At 45.1% G+C, this 16163-nt stretch overlaps 1 protein-coding gene across 1 annotated transcript in view; it reads left to right on the forward strand.

Moving 5' to 3' along the window:
- Positions 1-16163, forward strand: part of LOC140716058 (regulator of G-protein signaling 22-like) — a 54674-nt gene that overhangs the window by 15203 nt on the left and 23308 nt on the right. The window contains exons 5-8 of the mRNA XM_073029008.1: positions 1004-1072; positions 1992-2153; positions 6259-6438; positions 8678-8842. Coding sequence (XP_072885109.1) covers positions 1004-1072; positions 1992-2153; positions 6259-6438; positions 8678-8842 — 576 coding nt within the window. The remainder of the gene's footprint in view (positions 1-1003; positions 1073-1991; positions 2154-6258; positions 6439-8677; positions 8843-16163) is intronic.

The raw sequence follows: 16163 nt of genomic DNA on the forward strand, positions 1-16163 counted from the left end.
CCTGGGTGGTGCAGGGAGTTCAGTTGTCTCACGGCCGAAGGGAAGAAGCTGTTTCCCATTCTAACAGTCCTTGTCCTAATGCTATGGTACCTGCTGCCTGATGGTAGAGGGCAAAGAGATAGCTGGATGGGAGGGATTATTGACAATGCAAAGGGCCCTGTGTATGGTCATGCACTTTGGTAGAAGGAATAAAGTCATAGACTATTTTCTAAACGGGGAGAGAATTTGGAAATTAGAGGTGCAAAGGGACTTGAGAGTTCTAATGTAAGGTGTCCTTGTAGGTTGAGTTAGTAGTAAAGAAGGCAAATGCAATGTTAGCATTCATTTCAAGAGGACTAGAATACAAAAGCAAGGCTGTAATGCTGCAGTGTTAGTCAGATTGTGTTTGGAATATTGTGAACCGTTTTGGGCCCCATATCTGAGGAAGGATGAGCTGGTGATGGAGAGAGTCCAGAGAAGGCTTACAAGAATTGATCCTGAGGTGGAAAGGGTTAACGTATGAGGAATTTTTGATGGTTCTCACTAAGTTTGAGGGGAAAATCTCACTGCAACTTATTGAATATTGAAAGGCCTAGAATAAGTGGACGTGGAGGGGATGTTTCCAGGAGTGGGAGAGTAGAGGGCCAGAGGACACAGCATCAGAAGGATGTCCCTTCAGAACAGAGATGAGGAAAAACTTCTTCAGCCAGAGGGTGGTGAATCTGTGGAATCCATTGCCACAGACAAATGTGGAGGTCAAGTTATTGGGTAAATTTAAAAGCAAAGGTTGATAGGTTCTTGATTAGTTACAACATCAAAGTTTATGGGGAAAAGGCAGGAGAATGGGGTTGAAAGGGAATAAAAAATCCACCATGACCAGATGGGCTGAATGGCCTAACTCTGATCCTGTCTTATGTGCTAAAAACAGTGTAAATAGGGTTTAGAAAAAAATGCATCTAATCTTTTTTAAGATTGTGTTGTAAATACATACCCTGAAGTTTTATTTTTGGTGTCTAAACTATAGATACAGATGGAAGATGTCGTAGAGGACCAGATGTTAATCAAAAGTAAGAAGAAACGGGAATTAATGAAGGTGAGCTCTTGTACCTGAAATGCAATATGTGGTACATCATGTGAGTCATCGTTATACCTGCATCATCAAAGTGCAATCTTTGGAAATGGAGAGAATTGGAGACATGGAAAGAAGTCATTGAGGAGAATAGAATGCTGGAGGAACTCTGCAGGTCAGATAGCAAATAATGGAGAGGAATAAACAGACAATGCTTTGGGCTGAAATGGTCTCAACAATCGTTGACTGCTTATTTCTCCCCATTTTGTGTGTGTTGCTTCTGGAATTCCAGCATCTGCAGAATCTCTTGTGTTTATGAGAGGAATAGAAGTTTTTTGTTTGCAAAATGATCTAACTTTTTTCATGAATGTTGACACTAGAAGTGCTTTTTGAGAATTAGCTGACATAATTGTGAGCAGTTGTGGGCACCTCATCTAAGAAAAGATGTGCTGGCATTGAAGAGGGTCTAGAGAAAGTTTGCAAGAGTGATTCTGGGAATGAAAGAGTTAATGTTTGAGGAGTGTTTGATGGCTCTGCACCTGTACTAACTGGAATTTAGAAGGCTGGTGGGGGGGGGGGGGGAATCTCATTGAAACCTATAGAATATTATAAGGCCTGGGTAGTGTGGATGTGGAGAGTATGTTTCCTATAGTGTCTAGGACCAGAGGGCACACCTCAGAATACAAGCACTTCCCATTAGAACAGAGGTAAGAAGGATTTCTTTAGCAAGAAAGTGGTGAAGCTGTGAAAACCAAGCTAATATGTATATTTAAAGTGGAGGTTGATCGGTTCTTGATTAGTCAGAGTGTCAAAGATTACAGGGTGAAGGCAGGAGAATGGAGTTGTGAGGTAATAATGGCAGATCAGACTCGATGGGGTGAATGGCCTAATTCTACTCCTACGTCTTATTGTCTTATAAACAATGACCACTTGATTCCCACAGCGCATAACCAGCAAATGGACCACCTCATCAAGAGAAATCATTGCATTCCGTAAAGCATTGTTAAACCCAGTGACGGCTCTACAATTTCAGAAGTTCGTGTCAACAAAAGGAGAGCTGATGGAGAATAATGTGGTGTTTTGGCTTGAGGTTCAAAAGTACAAGGTAAATTAAACAGAAGATCATGAAGTCAGATTGAAATGGTTAAGTAAGAATAACTACTTTCAAATGAGTCAGATATTAATTTTGAACCACAGTGAGAACATTGTTATTTAACTCATTTGGGATGTAGTGTTATGACTGTGATCTAAATCACCAGAGAGATAATGAAATTGGTGATGAAAGGTTTTTATTCACCACAACAAGCAGGTATTTTTCCTGGAGATCTGTCAGTTGCGCCTTGCAAACTCAAACTACATCACATGTTTATACCTTTAAGGTCAAAGGAAACAACAGGTGATTCAGTACATTTTCAGTTGTTACAATGACATCGTTTACTTCCATGTTATTGCGTTGTTATTGCGTAATTCTTTCAATTACCTATCTACAATGGGAAATACCTCTGAATGTTCAAACAGCTTTGCTGGGACAAAGTAATTCAGACAGATGGTCTAAAAGCTTCTGGGGACAGAAATCCCAGAGACCCAAAATTAATGTCAGGTCTGACCGAGCACACAACTATCCCAGCTATTGGACTTCCGGTGTGGCGCAGTTACAACCAGCAGCATAATCAGTAAGGGCTCCCAGATGGTCTTATTTCCCCCTAAATAAGAAACGGTTATTTAATTAGAAAAGTGGGTCTTGTAGCATGAAAGGGGGAAACGAGAAAGACAAGAGGAAAACCGCAACAAAACCGGAAGACAAATGATAAAATACCGACCGACGGTGAGGACAATAACGTCGGCGCTAGCAACTAAGCTGAACATGAGGATATGGAGGCTGTTCATGTGAACATTGAGGCTGAAATACAGGTGCTTCGCCCGGACATGAAAAAAGAACTGAGTGATTCCGTGGGTTTTCTAAAGAAGGAACTGGAGGATTTCAGAGAAGAAATTAACCAGAAGTTGAATGCTATTGTTGGTGATTTAAAAGAAATAATGGGCAGAGTTGAAGAGATGAAGCAAAGGGTGACAGAAGTGGAGGAATGGAAGGCCGAGGCCGGGGAGGTTCTTTCCCGTGAACTATCCCACCTATTGATTGATATATGTGACCACGTGATGAGCCAAGTAACAATATTAATCTTGACTGCCAACCTCCTTAACTCAGTCACAATGGTGCAAAATAACTCAGGCCATGATGCCTGATTTGATGCAGAACAATTAACATAACCCCACTGATTTACATTTGGATGATGTATAAGAGAATGTCTCATGGTCACTTCACTTTGCAAACCGTATCTCTTGAGCAGCCAACATCCAGATTTGGGCCAGCAGCCTGTGCTTTGTAGACAATACTGTTTGCAAAGGTCTTCTTGAAACTTCGAACTGATGATTGGTTACGATTTACATTAAGATTGGTTCTTGCTTGATTTAATTTAAGTTTTAAGTTCAAGTTTATTGTCATTCACCCATATATCTGTATACTGCCAAAAGAAGCAACATTCCTCTGGACCAAGGTGCATAACACAGTACATATAACTCATACACTTAACATATTACCACCAATAAATTAACAAATAATAAAGTGAATTTATGAATCAAGTAAAAAAGTAAACTGCATAATGCTACTGGCACCATGCATGATGAGATCTGAGTGGCAGCAGGGAGTTCAGTAGTCTTACAGCCTGGGGGTGGAAACTATTTCCCATCCTATTAGTTCTTGTCTTAATACTATGGTCTCTCCTGTCTAATGGTAGATGGTCAAAGAGATTTTTAGAAGGATGGTAGGGATCATTGACAATGCTAAGGGCCCTGTGTATGCAGCACTCCTGATAAATACCTTGGGTGGGTGGATGATTATCTCTACAGTCCTCACCATCATCTGGAGGGATGTCCGGTCAGGTGACTGGTAATTCCCATACCAGACGGTGATGCAACTGATCAGATGCAGAGCTCTCGATGGTGCTCCTGTAAAAATTGGTTTGAATTGGGAGGGGGGTGGAGGGAAGAGCCTCATTCATCTCAATCTCCTCAGGAAGTGGAGATGCCGCTGTGCTTTCTTGATCAAAGAGGAGGTGTTGAGGGGACCAGGTGAGATTGTTGGTTATGAGCACGCCCAGGAGCTTGATGCTCCTAACTCTCTCCACGGAAGATCTGTGTACATGCAGTGAGAGTGGTCAGCCTGCACCTTCCTAAAGTCTACAATCATCTCTTTGGTCTTGTCCACGTGGAGACTCAAGTTGTAGTGCTTGCCGCTCTGCCTCCTCTGTACGCCATCTCATCCTCGCTGTTGCATCATCAGTGAACTTGATTCGGTTTGTACTGGATCCAGCAGGGCAGTCGTGCATCGGCAGTGTGAACAGCAGTGGGCTGAGCACGCAGCCCTACAGCGCTCAGCGTGATGGAGCTAGAGGTGTTTCTGCAACACAGAGTGACTGTGGTCTTTCTGTCAAGGAGTCCAGGATTCAGTTCCAGAGAGAAGTGTTGAGACCCAAACAGGGCAGCTTATCCACCAGCTTCTGCGGTAAGATCATATTAAACGCTGAACTGAAGCCGATAAACTGCATCCTGGCATATGAGGCACTGTTTTTGAGGTGGACCAGATGGAGTGAAGTGCAGAGGCTAGGTCATCAACAGTGGACTGATTTGAATGATAAGCAAACCGGAAAGGGTCCAATCCTGCAGGAAGATGGGATTTAATGTGATCCATAACCAGCCGCTCAAAGCACTTCATTACAGTTGAGTCAGTGCCACTGGGCGATAGTCATTGACGCAGGTTACTGGTGCCCTCTTGGGCACTGGGATGACGGTGGCCACTTTCAGGCCTGAGAGGTCAGTAGACTGTGCCAGAGAGATGTTGAAGTTGTCTGTTAGAACCTCTGTTAACTGGGCTCAATCCCTCAGCTCCCGACCAAGTACACTATCAGGCCCCGCAGCTGTACATAGGTTGACCCTGGCTAGGGTCTCCCTGATGTCAGCTGTGGCCAGACAGACTGCCTACTCCAGGGGGGGAAAGGGGGGCCTCCCTCACCAGTACAGCATTCAGTGCATCAAACCGAGCATAAAGCACATTCAGCCTATCAGGAAGAAAAGTGACACTCTCGTTGACTCACAGGATGGACCTACAGTCTGTTATAGTCTGAATTCCCTGCCATATGTGCCTCATGTGTCTGGTGTCACAGGAACAGCTGTATATTTTCTGTGAACCCTTTTGCCTTCCCGATCGTGCGGGAAAGCGCCGCTCTTGATCTGAGAGCTGTCTTGTCCTCTGATCCGAAGGCAGCATCCCGTTCTCTCGACCGTGGCCGGACCTCTGCTGTCAGCCATGGCTTCTGATTTGCCCTCACAGAGATGTGCTTGATAATGGTGATGTCGTCAATGAATTTATCTGCTATATTCACATCATTCCATAAGTCTGGAATAATCCCTGACACTGGGAATTCATCCTTTATGCCCATCCATGGGTTTTCCTTGAGAAGGTTTTGCTGAGCTATCTTGCTGAGTCTGTGCAACACATGTGCAAAAGATAGTCCTACATTTTGGGTTGAACATTTTGGTATTGTGACCAACAACAAAAAAAAAGGACGAGTGACACCATCGAGGACATTTTCAAAAAGCAATGCCTCAAAAAGGTGACTTCCACCGTTAAGAATTCCCGCCACCCAGAACACACCCTCTTCTCTTTACCACTATCAGGGAGTGGGTACAGGAGCCTGAAGACAAGCACTCAATATTTTAGAAATTGCTTCTGCCCCTCCGCCATCAGATTTCCGAATGGACAATAAACCCATGAACATTACCTCACTAAATATCTCTGATGGGCAAAAGAGAAAACCACAAACATACACTAATTTAGGTATTGCACTGTAGGGCTGTCACAAAACAACAAACTTACGACATGTCAGTAATAATAAACCTGATTCTGAGGTAAATGCTTGGACTCTTGTTCCAAAGGTCAAAGTCTGGCACCTCGGGGCGGGGGTGGGGGCAGGGGTGGTGTGTGTGTGTGTGTGTGTGTGTGTGTGTGTGTGTGTGTGTGTGTGTGTGTGTGTGTGTGTGTGTGTGTGTGTGTGTGTGTGTGTGTGTGTGTGTGTGTGTGTGTGTTTTTGGAGACTTCTGCTTCTTAAACAGGACAAAGAGAACTCGAGCCTTTACTCTGCTTATTTTCTCAGGACCTGTGTCATTCTCACGCTAGCGAGGAAATGATTCAGAATAAGATCTGGGTCATCATTAATTGCTTCATCAGCTCCAGCATTCCACCGGCTGTGCAGATTGACATCCCGTTAGAGTACGCACAGAAGATTATTAGCCACAGGCAAGAGCAGGGTCCGTACATCTTCAGAGAAGCACAGGTACGTAAGGTGAGGGAGGCCAGTGCATTTTGTGTGCATTATCAATAGTTTCCCTGGGACAAGATGATGGGAAAGCTGGACAATTAGTAAACTGCATAATTTTTGGTCAGTCTCCTCAACTACTAATCACTAATGCAGTAATACACTACATTTTTTGTGTGGAGGGTCAAATTTATAACCCAAGACAGCTTATACTATCTCGAGCTTCATTTTCTTGCAGGCAATTACAAGAAATATAAAAAATACAGTAGAATGTATAATTTTCAAAAGTTTCACTGAATTTTTTAAATTTCCTTTTTATACCTGGAAGAAAATGAATTCAGGGTGGTAGATGGTGACATATATGCACTTTCATAATAAATTTACTTTCACTTTGACTCCATGAGATTCTTAGGAATAAAATGTTCTAATTCAGCAGTAAGTAACCAGGTACTAGTAGAAAAATAGAAAATACTGGGAAGGCTCAGCAGGTCGGGCAGCATCTGTGGAAGGAGAAACATTCAATATTTTGATTCTGTGACCTTCCGTCAGAACCAAGAAAGAGAGGGTGTAGGTTAATTCAGCTTGCCGGGCAGATCCCATCACCTTACCAATAACAAATTGTTATACATACCAAGAATTTTAATGTGCTGGTGATGTCACTATTTTGATTCATCCTGTGTCAAACATTCTCTTTTGTTCTGCATATCCCTCTCCTACTGAAAACTAACTCACTTTGATGGACACTTGTGGGGTGGTTCCCTGAGCAGTCTGTCCATACCAGTTGGCAGAATGCCTCATCACCAGGCACCAAGACCTTGCTTGGCTGCAGAATCAGAATCAGGTTTATTATCACCGGCACGTGTCGTGAAATTTGTTAACTTAGTGAGAGGCAGTGAGAGGGACCCTCCCACTAAGTTACTTCCTGCATGCCAGGAGTATCATTCCCATCATGCTATAGGACTATAGTGGGGATGAGAATTTAGCTCACCTCTTTGAGGACTGTGAGTTTGCAAAAGAGGGTGTGGAAAAGGATGAGAGGACCTGATTCACGTTTCATCCCGAGCAGCGGCATGACAGAGGACTCTCTGATCTATGGGCTTGTCCCAGGGACGCACGGAAAAGTCAAAGACACCCTTAGATCTGCCGGCGCATCAAGATGTCCATGGAGGAATGCTGCCAACTGGCACATCCCAGGAATACGTGAAGAGGGACTCACTGGAGTTCAGTGGGGAATACCACATTATAGGGTTCTTCCACTACTGGACGTGGAGGGGCCGGGTTGAGTGAGGAAGCCCCTCAATTACTGTAATAGTATACCACCCCTGGGGCCACATGAATGGCAACAGTCCTATCCATTTTAACAAATGTAATAGAACACGACATAACACATTGTCTATGAATGCAAGAATGAAAGGTATTGTACGGTTTATTCCTGTAATTTAAAAAATAATGAATAAAGTTTTAAAAAGCCTTAACTCGCTTTCCCACCTCTGACAAAGCTCAGACTGAAAACGTTGACTGTTTCCCTGATGCTGCCTGAGTTTTCCAGCACTTCCGGTTTTTATTTTAGCTTCCCAGCATCTGCAGTTTCTTTGATTTTCACTTTACTGATCAGCAGATACAGAGAACCGCAACATGTTCAGATACACATCTTACAATCTCACTGCTCCACTCCCTGATTCAGATTCAGATTGATTTATCACAGGTACATGGAAACATAGAGTGAAATGTGTCATTCGTGTGAACAACCAACACAATCTGAGGATGTGCTGGGGGCAGCCCACAAGTGGCACCAACAAAGCAGGGCCATGATGTTCGGCAGAACACATAAAGCAACGTAACAACAGCAAAACAATCTCCACTCCTCCCTCCCAATGCACATACATAGTCTTCTAATCTCAGGGTAGGCTGCCTTCGGCCTCCAGTCCCCAGCAGGCTCATGATTCATGGACACTGGGCCTTCAGCTTCCCCAGCGGACTCACAGAGATTCACAGACTCGTGATTCTGGCCTTGGGCCTCAATTTCTAGACTTTCGATCAACCTTTGGGCTTCAGTCATCGATATTGACCCAGGACTTTCAGATTTTGGATGTTGTATTTTAGATGTATTGCTTTTTTTCTCTGTGACATTCTGTTCACTGGAAAGTTTCACTGGTTTCAAGGTGTTCAGTTGATAATATAGTATTTTAAAGTGTGCATTTAAGTCATTTGTCTGGGAGTACGAACAGCACAAAACTAATGAGGTTTTATTCCATAGATGGCAGTTTTTAATGTTCTATTCCAACTGTGGCCAGCGTTCTCTGAGTTCAGAAAGAGACTTAATATTGATGCCACCCTGTCTGTTATGAAGAGAAAAGAACTGAGTGAACAGGATAAACAGAAAGGACTTCCAATGGACGAGAGCTCAGCTGAGAAGATGGAGGTAATTTTAAGTACAGGAAGTGGGTTCATTCTGGGTCCGATGCCAAGATCTTTAGTCTCGGACTGACTCTAAACCTCTCCTGTCACATCTGAGTAGTGACAGGAGAGGAGGTGGGCAGCCAACCCACACCCAGAGTATTCAAAGTTCATTTAATAAGCCAATTCCAACACTGTTTTTCCTGATGAAACAGAATTCCTATTTTGCTCCAGTAAATACTAGCAAGCTTATTGAATTGTTATGAAGATTAGATAGTTGTCTCTGAGGTCCTGGGCAACACCACCCCTCAAATTATTAAAAAGAAATGTCTTTGTCAAATGTTGCTATGCACAAGCTGTCATATTTCCTAATATACAAACCAACTAGCCCCCTCTTGTCACAAACTGTAAAATCACTACAAGTGCACTATATGAATATGAGGCTTACTTATTTCAAGAAGAAAATGAGTTTATGCAGTATCATTATAAGCAAATGGCACTAAGGGTGTTCTATTTCACCCTAGCTACCAGGTTCCTGAGTCTCGTGGAACCTAGCGTCTACGGCAGTTTAACGGGGGCACGACTGCGCAAGCGCGTGTAAGTCAGACCGTGAGGCAGCGGGAGTATTTAAAGAGAACAGTAGATGGAGTGGGTGACGTTGTAGCGGGCGATGGAGTAGAAGGGGACAGAGTAGGAAGGCTTTGTCTCAAGAGGCTGAGGACGAGCTTCACTCCAAATGAGGTAAGGCTGGGCAAGTTCCTTTCAAAGGAGAAAGTTTCAAAAGTTGAGGCAAGTATTGGGTAGGTCATGGCAGCTGAGATCGGCCCCATGGTTTGTTCATCCTGCAGCATGTGGGAAATCAGGGATACTTCCAGTGTCCCTGACGACTATGTGTGCAGGAAGTGTGTCCAACTGCAGCTTCTGGCAGACCGCATTGAGCTTCTGGAGCTGTGATTGGATTCATACTGGAGCATCCGCGATGCTGGGAAAGTCGTGAATAGCACATTCAGTGAGTTGGCCACACCGCAGGTAAAGGCTACATTGGCAGAAAGGGAAGGGGTGGCCACTAGACAGCGTAGCAGTAGGCAGGTAGTGCAGGAGTCCTCTGAGGTCATCTCCCGCCTAAACAGATATACCGCTTTGGATACTGTTGGGGGAGATGTCTCATCAGGGGAAGGCAGCAGCAGCCGATTTCATGACACCATGGGTGGCTCTGTGGCACAGGAGGGAAGGAAAAGGAGTGGGAGAGCTATAGTGATAGGGGATTCGATTGTAAGGGGAATAGATAGGCGTTTCTGTGTCCGCAAACGAGACTCCAGGATGGTATGTTGCTTCCCTGGTGCAAGGGTCAATGATGTCTCTGAGCGGCTGCAGGACATTCTGGAATGGGAGGGTGAACAGCCAGTAGTCGTGGTGCACATTGGTACCGACGATATAGGTAAAAAATGGGATGAAGTCCTACAAGGTGAATTTAGGGAGTTAGGAGATAAACTAAAAAGTAGGACCACAAAGGTAATAATCACTGGATTACTACCAGTGCCACGTGCTAGTCAGAGTAGAAATAGGAGTATATTTCAGATGAATACGTGGCTTGAAAAATGGTGCAAGGGGGAGGGATTCAAATTTCTGGGGCATTGGAACCAGTTCTGGGGGAGGTGGGACCGGTATAAACAGGACGGTCTGCACCTGGGCTGGACTGGAACCAATGTCCTAGGGGAAGCGTTTGCTACTGCTGTTCAGGAGGCTTTAAACTAATGTGGCAGGGGGATGGGAACAAGTGCAGAGAGACAGAGGGGTGTAAAATGAGGGTAGAAGCAAAAAGTAGTAAGGTGAAAAGTAAAAGTGGCAGGCAGGCAAATCCAGGGCAAAAAGCAAAAAGGGCCACTTTTCAACATAATTGTATAAGGGCTAAGAGTGTTGTAAAGACAAGCCTGAAGTCTTTGTGTGTCAATGCGAGGAGCATTCGTAACAAGGTGGATGAATTGAATGTGCAGATAGTTATTAACGAATATGACATAGTTGGGATCACAGAGACATGGCTCCAGGGTGACCAAGGATGAGAGCTCAACATCCAGGGATATTCAATATTCAGGAGGGATAGACAGGAAAGAAAAGGAGGTGGGGTAGCATTGCTGGTTAGAGAGGAGATTAACGCAATAGAAAGGAAGGACATTAGCCTGGAGGATGTGGAATCGATATGCGTAGAGCTGCATAACACTAAGGGGCAGAAAACACTGGTGGGAGTTGTGTACAGGCCACCTAACAGTAGTAGTGAGGTTGGGGATGGCAATTGTTACGATCCCCGTAACTGGGTCACTTACCAGCAAAGATAGAGAGGTCCGCTGAAGTCTGATGGTACTATTTTTAAACGTTTTTATTTATAAAGGGGCACAAAAGTAAGGTTAATACAAACATTCAGATAATATACGTCGTCAAAACTCAATCTAAAGCGTGGATATAGTAATAATCAACAATAAGAAGTGGCTCTATCATTTTGTCTAGGGGTAAAAATATTGTCCGATGGAAATATAAAAGTCTCGCCAGTTCATACAGGCTTTTAGCCGTTTGGGAACCGCTGGGTTTTCACTGGTTGGAGAGAGAGAATTTTGGTGAGAAAATAAACTTGCCAGCCTTTTGGACTCAAATCGTTGAATTGGAAACGTGGGTTCCCCGTTGTCAGTTCGAAGTCCCTTTCGGGGTTATCAGCCACTCGGTTCCCAAACTAGGGGAACCGAATCACACGTGGCTCCCGAACAGCTTCCCGTCATCACGGGAGTGATGAGCAATGGTGTCTCCTTCTGGTGCGTCGCTGGGGTACTGCCTCCTGCAGTCCCCTTTTTATCTTGACTTGCAGAGTTGTAGATGTCAATCAAGGTAGGGTGATACAATCCCCACCCCACATTGCCCGAGGGTGTCCATGTAGCCATGATAGCTGGCACGTAGTATAGAGTCGCTATCCACACAGGTGTCTCTAAGAACAATGGTCAAAACCCGTTGCATTGTCTCTCATTTCCTGAGTCCAAGGCCCGAATTAATAGCGATCTGGTGATTCTCAGGAAGGAGGGGGCTGGTATCATAACACCTCCCCTCTAAAAAAAATGTTTTTTTACCAGCGGTTAAAAACAGATTCGTACAGAGTCTTACAGGATTTTTGAATCTAACACAATACACAAGCTTTTCTTTTCACTACAGAGCTATACAGTTATACATTTAATTCAGCATCTAAATAGGTAACGATTACAGTGGCACTTCCTTTAATATTTTTCCCCTCTTGTACCTGACTAAAGGCTGGTAGCATCAGATTTCAACTTAACAGGCAGGTTCCAAGGGGGTTGTCTTTGTTATTCACATGCTTTGTCAAAATCGCGTACAGCCAGTTTTCCTATTTAAAAATGGCGCCCCCATTAACCGTCACCTTTTTTCCGGTGAGTTTCTACGGGAGGAACTCGAGTAGTTTGGCGGGGCAAACTCCCGTCCGCCTCATTCATAGGAGTTATCTTATCAACACCGGGTCCCAAACCTAGTTCATTTCCACCCAATTCTTTAGTTTTAAGCAAGTTGCTATTTTTCTCTTCAGGACCCTTCATGCTATTAGTTTCCAATTTAAGATCTGCAAGCGATCCCGCTTTGTTCAGACAGCATGTCAAATGCTGCCTTTTCACACCACACCCTTGAATAACAATAGCGTGTGGGGCCCCGGCAGCTCCCGGCTTACTCTGTAAGCGAGTTGCAGGGTTTTAAATTTTTTCATTCGATTTGGGAACTACAAACTTTCCATTCCCTTCAATAATAATATTTATCCCCCCATGGTCGAGTTCCACTTTAAAGTTCACCACCCCTTCGTGTACAAACACCTGGGAACCCTCACTTCCCCCAATTACCAGGGTTAACCCTGTCTTCACTGAACCCAGTCTATCTGACCCAAAAGGATGGCCGTCTCGTTCAGCTGAATCAGATACCTCAGACCTTTTCTGAGCTCCGTGACTAGGTTCGGGACCACGTGCATCCCCGTCTTGGACACTTTCAAACGGGACATTGACCTCTTCCAGGCTTTCAATACCCGTACCTTTTTCAAATTCCAAATTCCCTTGTTCCTCCCAGCTACTCTCTGGGCAACTCCCTTCCGGAGTAAACTCAACCCCATGGGCTGAAACAACCTCATCTGCCAACCCAGCAGACCTTTCCAAGGTAGTGGCATCCTTTTCATCTTGGACTGTCCTCATCTCATTATCGGGAACACCTTTATAACTCTCAACTTCTTCAAACAGGGCTGCCACCCCAGACAGATCATCCATGTCCAACTCTGGACCTTTTAACAGCTTTATCTGTTTCTCATCTTTATTTCCTACCTCTAGGATCTTTCTCTTCGCTAAGGGATGATCTATCTCCTCTCCCTTACCCCCTTTCACTTTACTATTCTTCGTCTTTCCACCCTCTAAACCCTCGTGGCACAGGGTCGGTAAAGACGTCTTGGCCAAATCAAAACTGGCCAATTTTAAACTGCTCCCGTTCTCAGCTGCCGCTCTCGACAGGCTGCGAGTGACCGTGCATGGGGTATAGCTCGGGGACGCTAGGGGCGGGGCCTCAACACGCACCAGTCGGCGGGTCATAGTCATGGCTGACCAAACCTTACCCCCTGCTAAATCATTCCCAAGAAGGACGTCCACGTTGGTTCTCAGGAATTCTGATGGCACCCCTATTTCAACTGATCTATACACCAGCTCACAATCCAAAATGACCCTACGTAAGGACACCATTTCTGTCCATTTTCCTATTCCTCTCAGGGCTACCTCTCCCGTCTGAGGTCCGAATTTTAACACGTTACCGCTAATCCGCCCCCGTGTCTCTCCAAATCCGTACGGGAATTGGTGGGTCCCCTTCCCTCAAAGACACGGTTCCGTGTAACAGATAAATCTCAGACCCCTCGCGCACTCTGCCTACCCGGCACCCTCTTGCCGATTTTCTGATTACCACTGCACACCCGATAGGGACCGCTGCTTTCCCTTTTTCTGGCTCCTTTCTCGGAGCAAAGCACCTGGATGCAATATGTCCCCCCCCTTCCACAATTAAAACAGGTCAAGCCCGGAAATCTCGGGCCGCCTGGCCTTTCCCCCTCAACCTTACCACTAGCTCCCGGCGGGACCTCTGCCTCAGCCAGCGGACTTTCTCGATCGTTCCCACGGTCTCTCGGGGTACTTTTATTTGAGGGAAACTTTGTCTTGTGGGTTAGGGCATATTCATCTGCGAACCTAGCAATTTCTGAGATGGACTTATTCGGCTTCTCATTCAAATACATCCGGATCTCCTCCGGAACACACCCTTTAAATTCCTCAATCAAAAATAACTCCCTGATACGCCCATAATCCTCATCCACCTGTTCCGCGGTGCACCAACGGTCCAAGAGCACACCCTTCTCATGGGCTAGCTCGGTATACGTTTGATTCCACCCTTTCCGTAAATTTCTGAACCTTTGTCTATGGGCTTCAGGTACTAGCTCGTAACTCCGGGGAATGGCCTCCTTTACTTTGGCATAATTCTCCGCTTCCCCCTCCTCCATGGACAACGCCGCAGATGCTCGTTGTGCCTTCCCTTTTAACACACACTTTGTAACAACGCCACCCACTGCTCTTTGGGCCACTTCTGATTCATTGCCACCTTTTCAAAAATCAAGAAATAACTATCAACATCCGTCTCCTCGAACGGAGGTACTAACATCAACTCCCGACTAACATTAAACCGTTCCTCTCGGTCTGACCCTTGATCTCTTCGCTCTTGCCTTAACTTCTCCATCTCCAAGTCATGTTTCCTCTGTTTCTCTGCCTCCTCATACTCTCTCTCCCTCTCTTTTTCAGCTGCCTCCAGCTGTTTTAACTGAATTTCATGCTCTCTTTGCCTCTCGGTTCGGTCCTGCTCTTTTTTCACCTCTAACCCCTTTAGTTGGAGCTCATGCTCCCGTTTCACCTCTAATTCCTTTAGCTGGAACGCCTGCTCCCTTTCTCTCTCAGCCCTTTCTTTCTCCTTCTCAGCTGCTTCCAGCTGCTTTACTTTAAATTCATGTTCCAACCTTAATTTCTCCAACTCTAACTGATCCGTCCCACTCGCTAGTACCTTTTCAGGGATATTTTCCAAATCCTCAGCTGCAAACACCTTCTTCCCAATGTAATACTGAGTTATGACCCTTCGCACTTCCTGCTTTTTCATTGATGACCTCACCTCTGTGAGGCTTAACCCCTTCGCCAAATTTACCAAGTCTGATTTGGTGGCCGTCTCTAGTGCCCCCAGAGTTGGGTCTTTCATAAATTCCTCCACGTCCATCTTTGCTGGTTTCCCGTCTGGCTACCCGCGTACCAGATCCAAATTTTGACTTACAATCCCGATTCACTGGCCTCCCAATTTGGTGTCAAATCCTGAGACGAGAACCCCAAGTTGTTACGATCCCCGTAACTGGGTCACTTACCAGCAAAGATAGAGAGGTCTGCTGAAGTCTGATGGTACTATTTTTAAACGTTTTTATTTATAAAGGGGCACAAAAATTAAGGTTAATACAAACATTCAGATAATATACGTCGTCAATACTCAATCTAAAGTGCGGGTATAGTAATAATCAACAATAAGAAGTGGCTCTATCATTTTGTCTAGGGGTAAAAATATTGTCCGATGGAAATATAAAAGTCTCGCCAGTTCATACAGGCTTTTTGCCATTTGGGAACCGCTGGGTTTTCACTGGTTGGAGAGAGAAAGAATTTTGGTGAGAAAATAAACTTGCCAGCCTTTTGGACTCAAATCGTTGAATTGGAAACGTGGGTTCCCCGTTGTCAGTTCGAAGTCCCTTTCGGGGTTATCAGCCACTCGTTCCCCAAACTAGGGGAACCGAATCACACGTGGCTCCCGAACAGCTTCCCGTCATCACGGGAGCGATGAGCGATGGTGTCTCCTTCTGGTGCGTCGCTGGGGTACTGCCTCCTGCAGTCCCCTTTTTATCTTGACTTGCAGAGTTGTAGATGTCAATCAAGGTAGGGTGATACAATCCCCACCCCACAGTGCCCGAGGGTGTCCATGTAGCCATGATAGCTGGCACGTAGTATAGAGTCGCTATCCACACAGGTGTCTCTAAGAACAATGGTCAAAACCCGTTGCATTGTCTCTCATTTCCTGAGTCCAAGGCCCGAATTAATAGCGATCTGGCGATTCTCAGGAAGGAGGGGGCTGGTATCATAACACAATAAAGTAACAGTAGTTATAATGGGTGGCTTCAATCTACATATAGATTGGGTGAACCAAATTGGTAAGGGTGCTGAGGAAGAGGATTTCTTGGAATGTATGCGGGATGGTTTTCTGAACCAACA

The sequence above is a fragment of the Hemitrygon akajei genome, chromosome 1, assembly GCF_048418815.1.
Source record: "Hemitrygon akajei chromosome 1, sHemAka1.3, whole genome shotgun sequence".
NCBI classification, from domain to species: Eukaryota; Metazoa; Chordata; class Chondrichthyes; order Myliobatiformes; family Dasyatidae; genus Hemitrygon; species Hemitrygon akajei.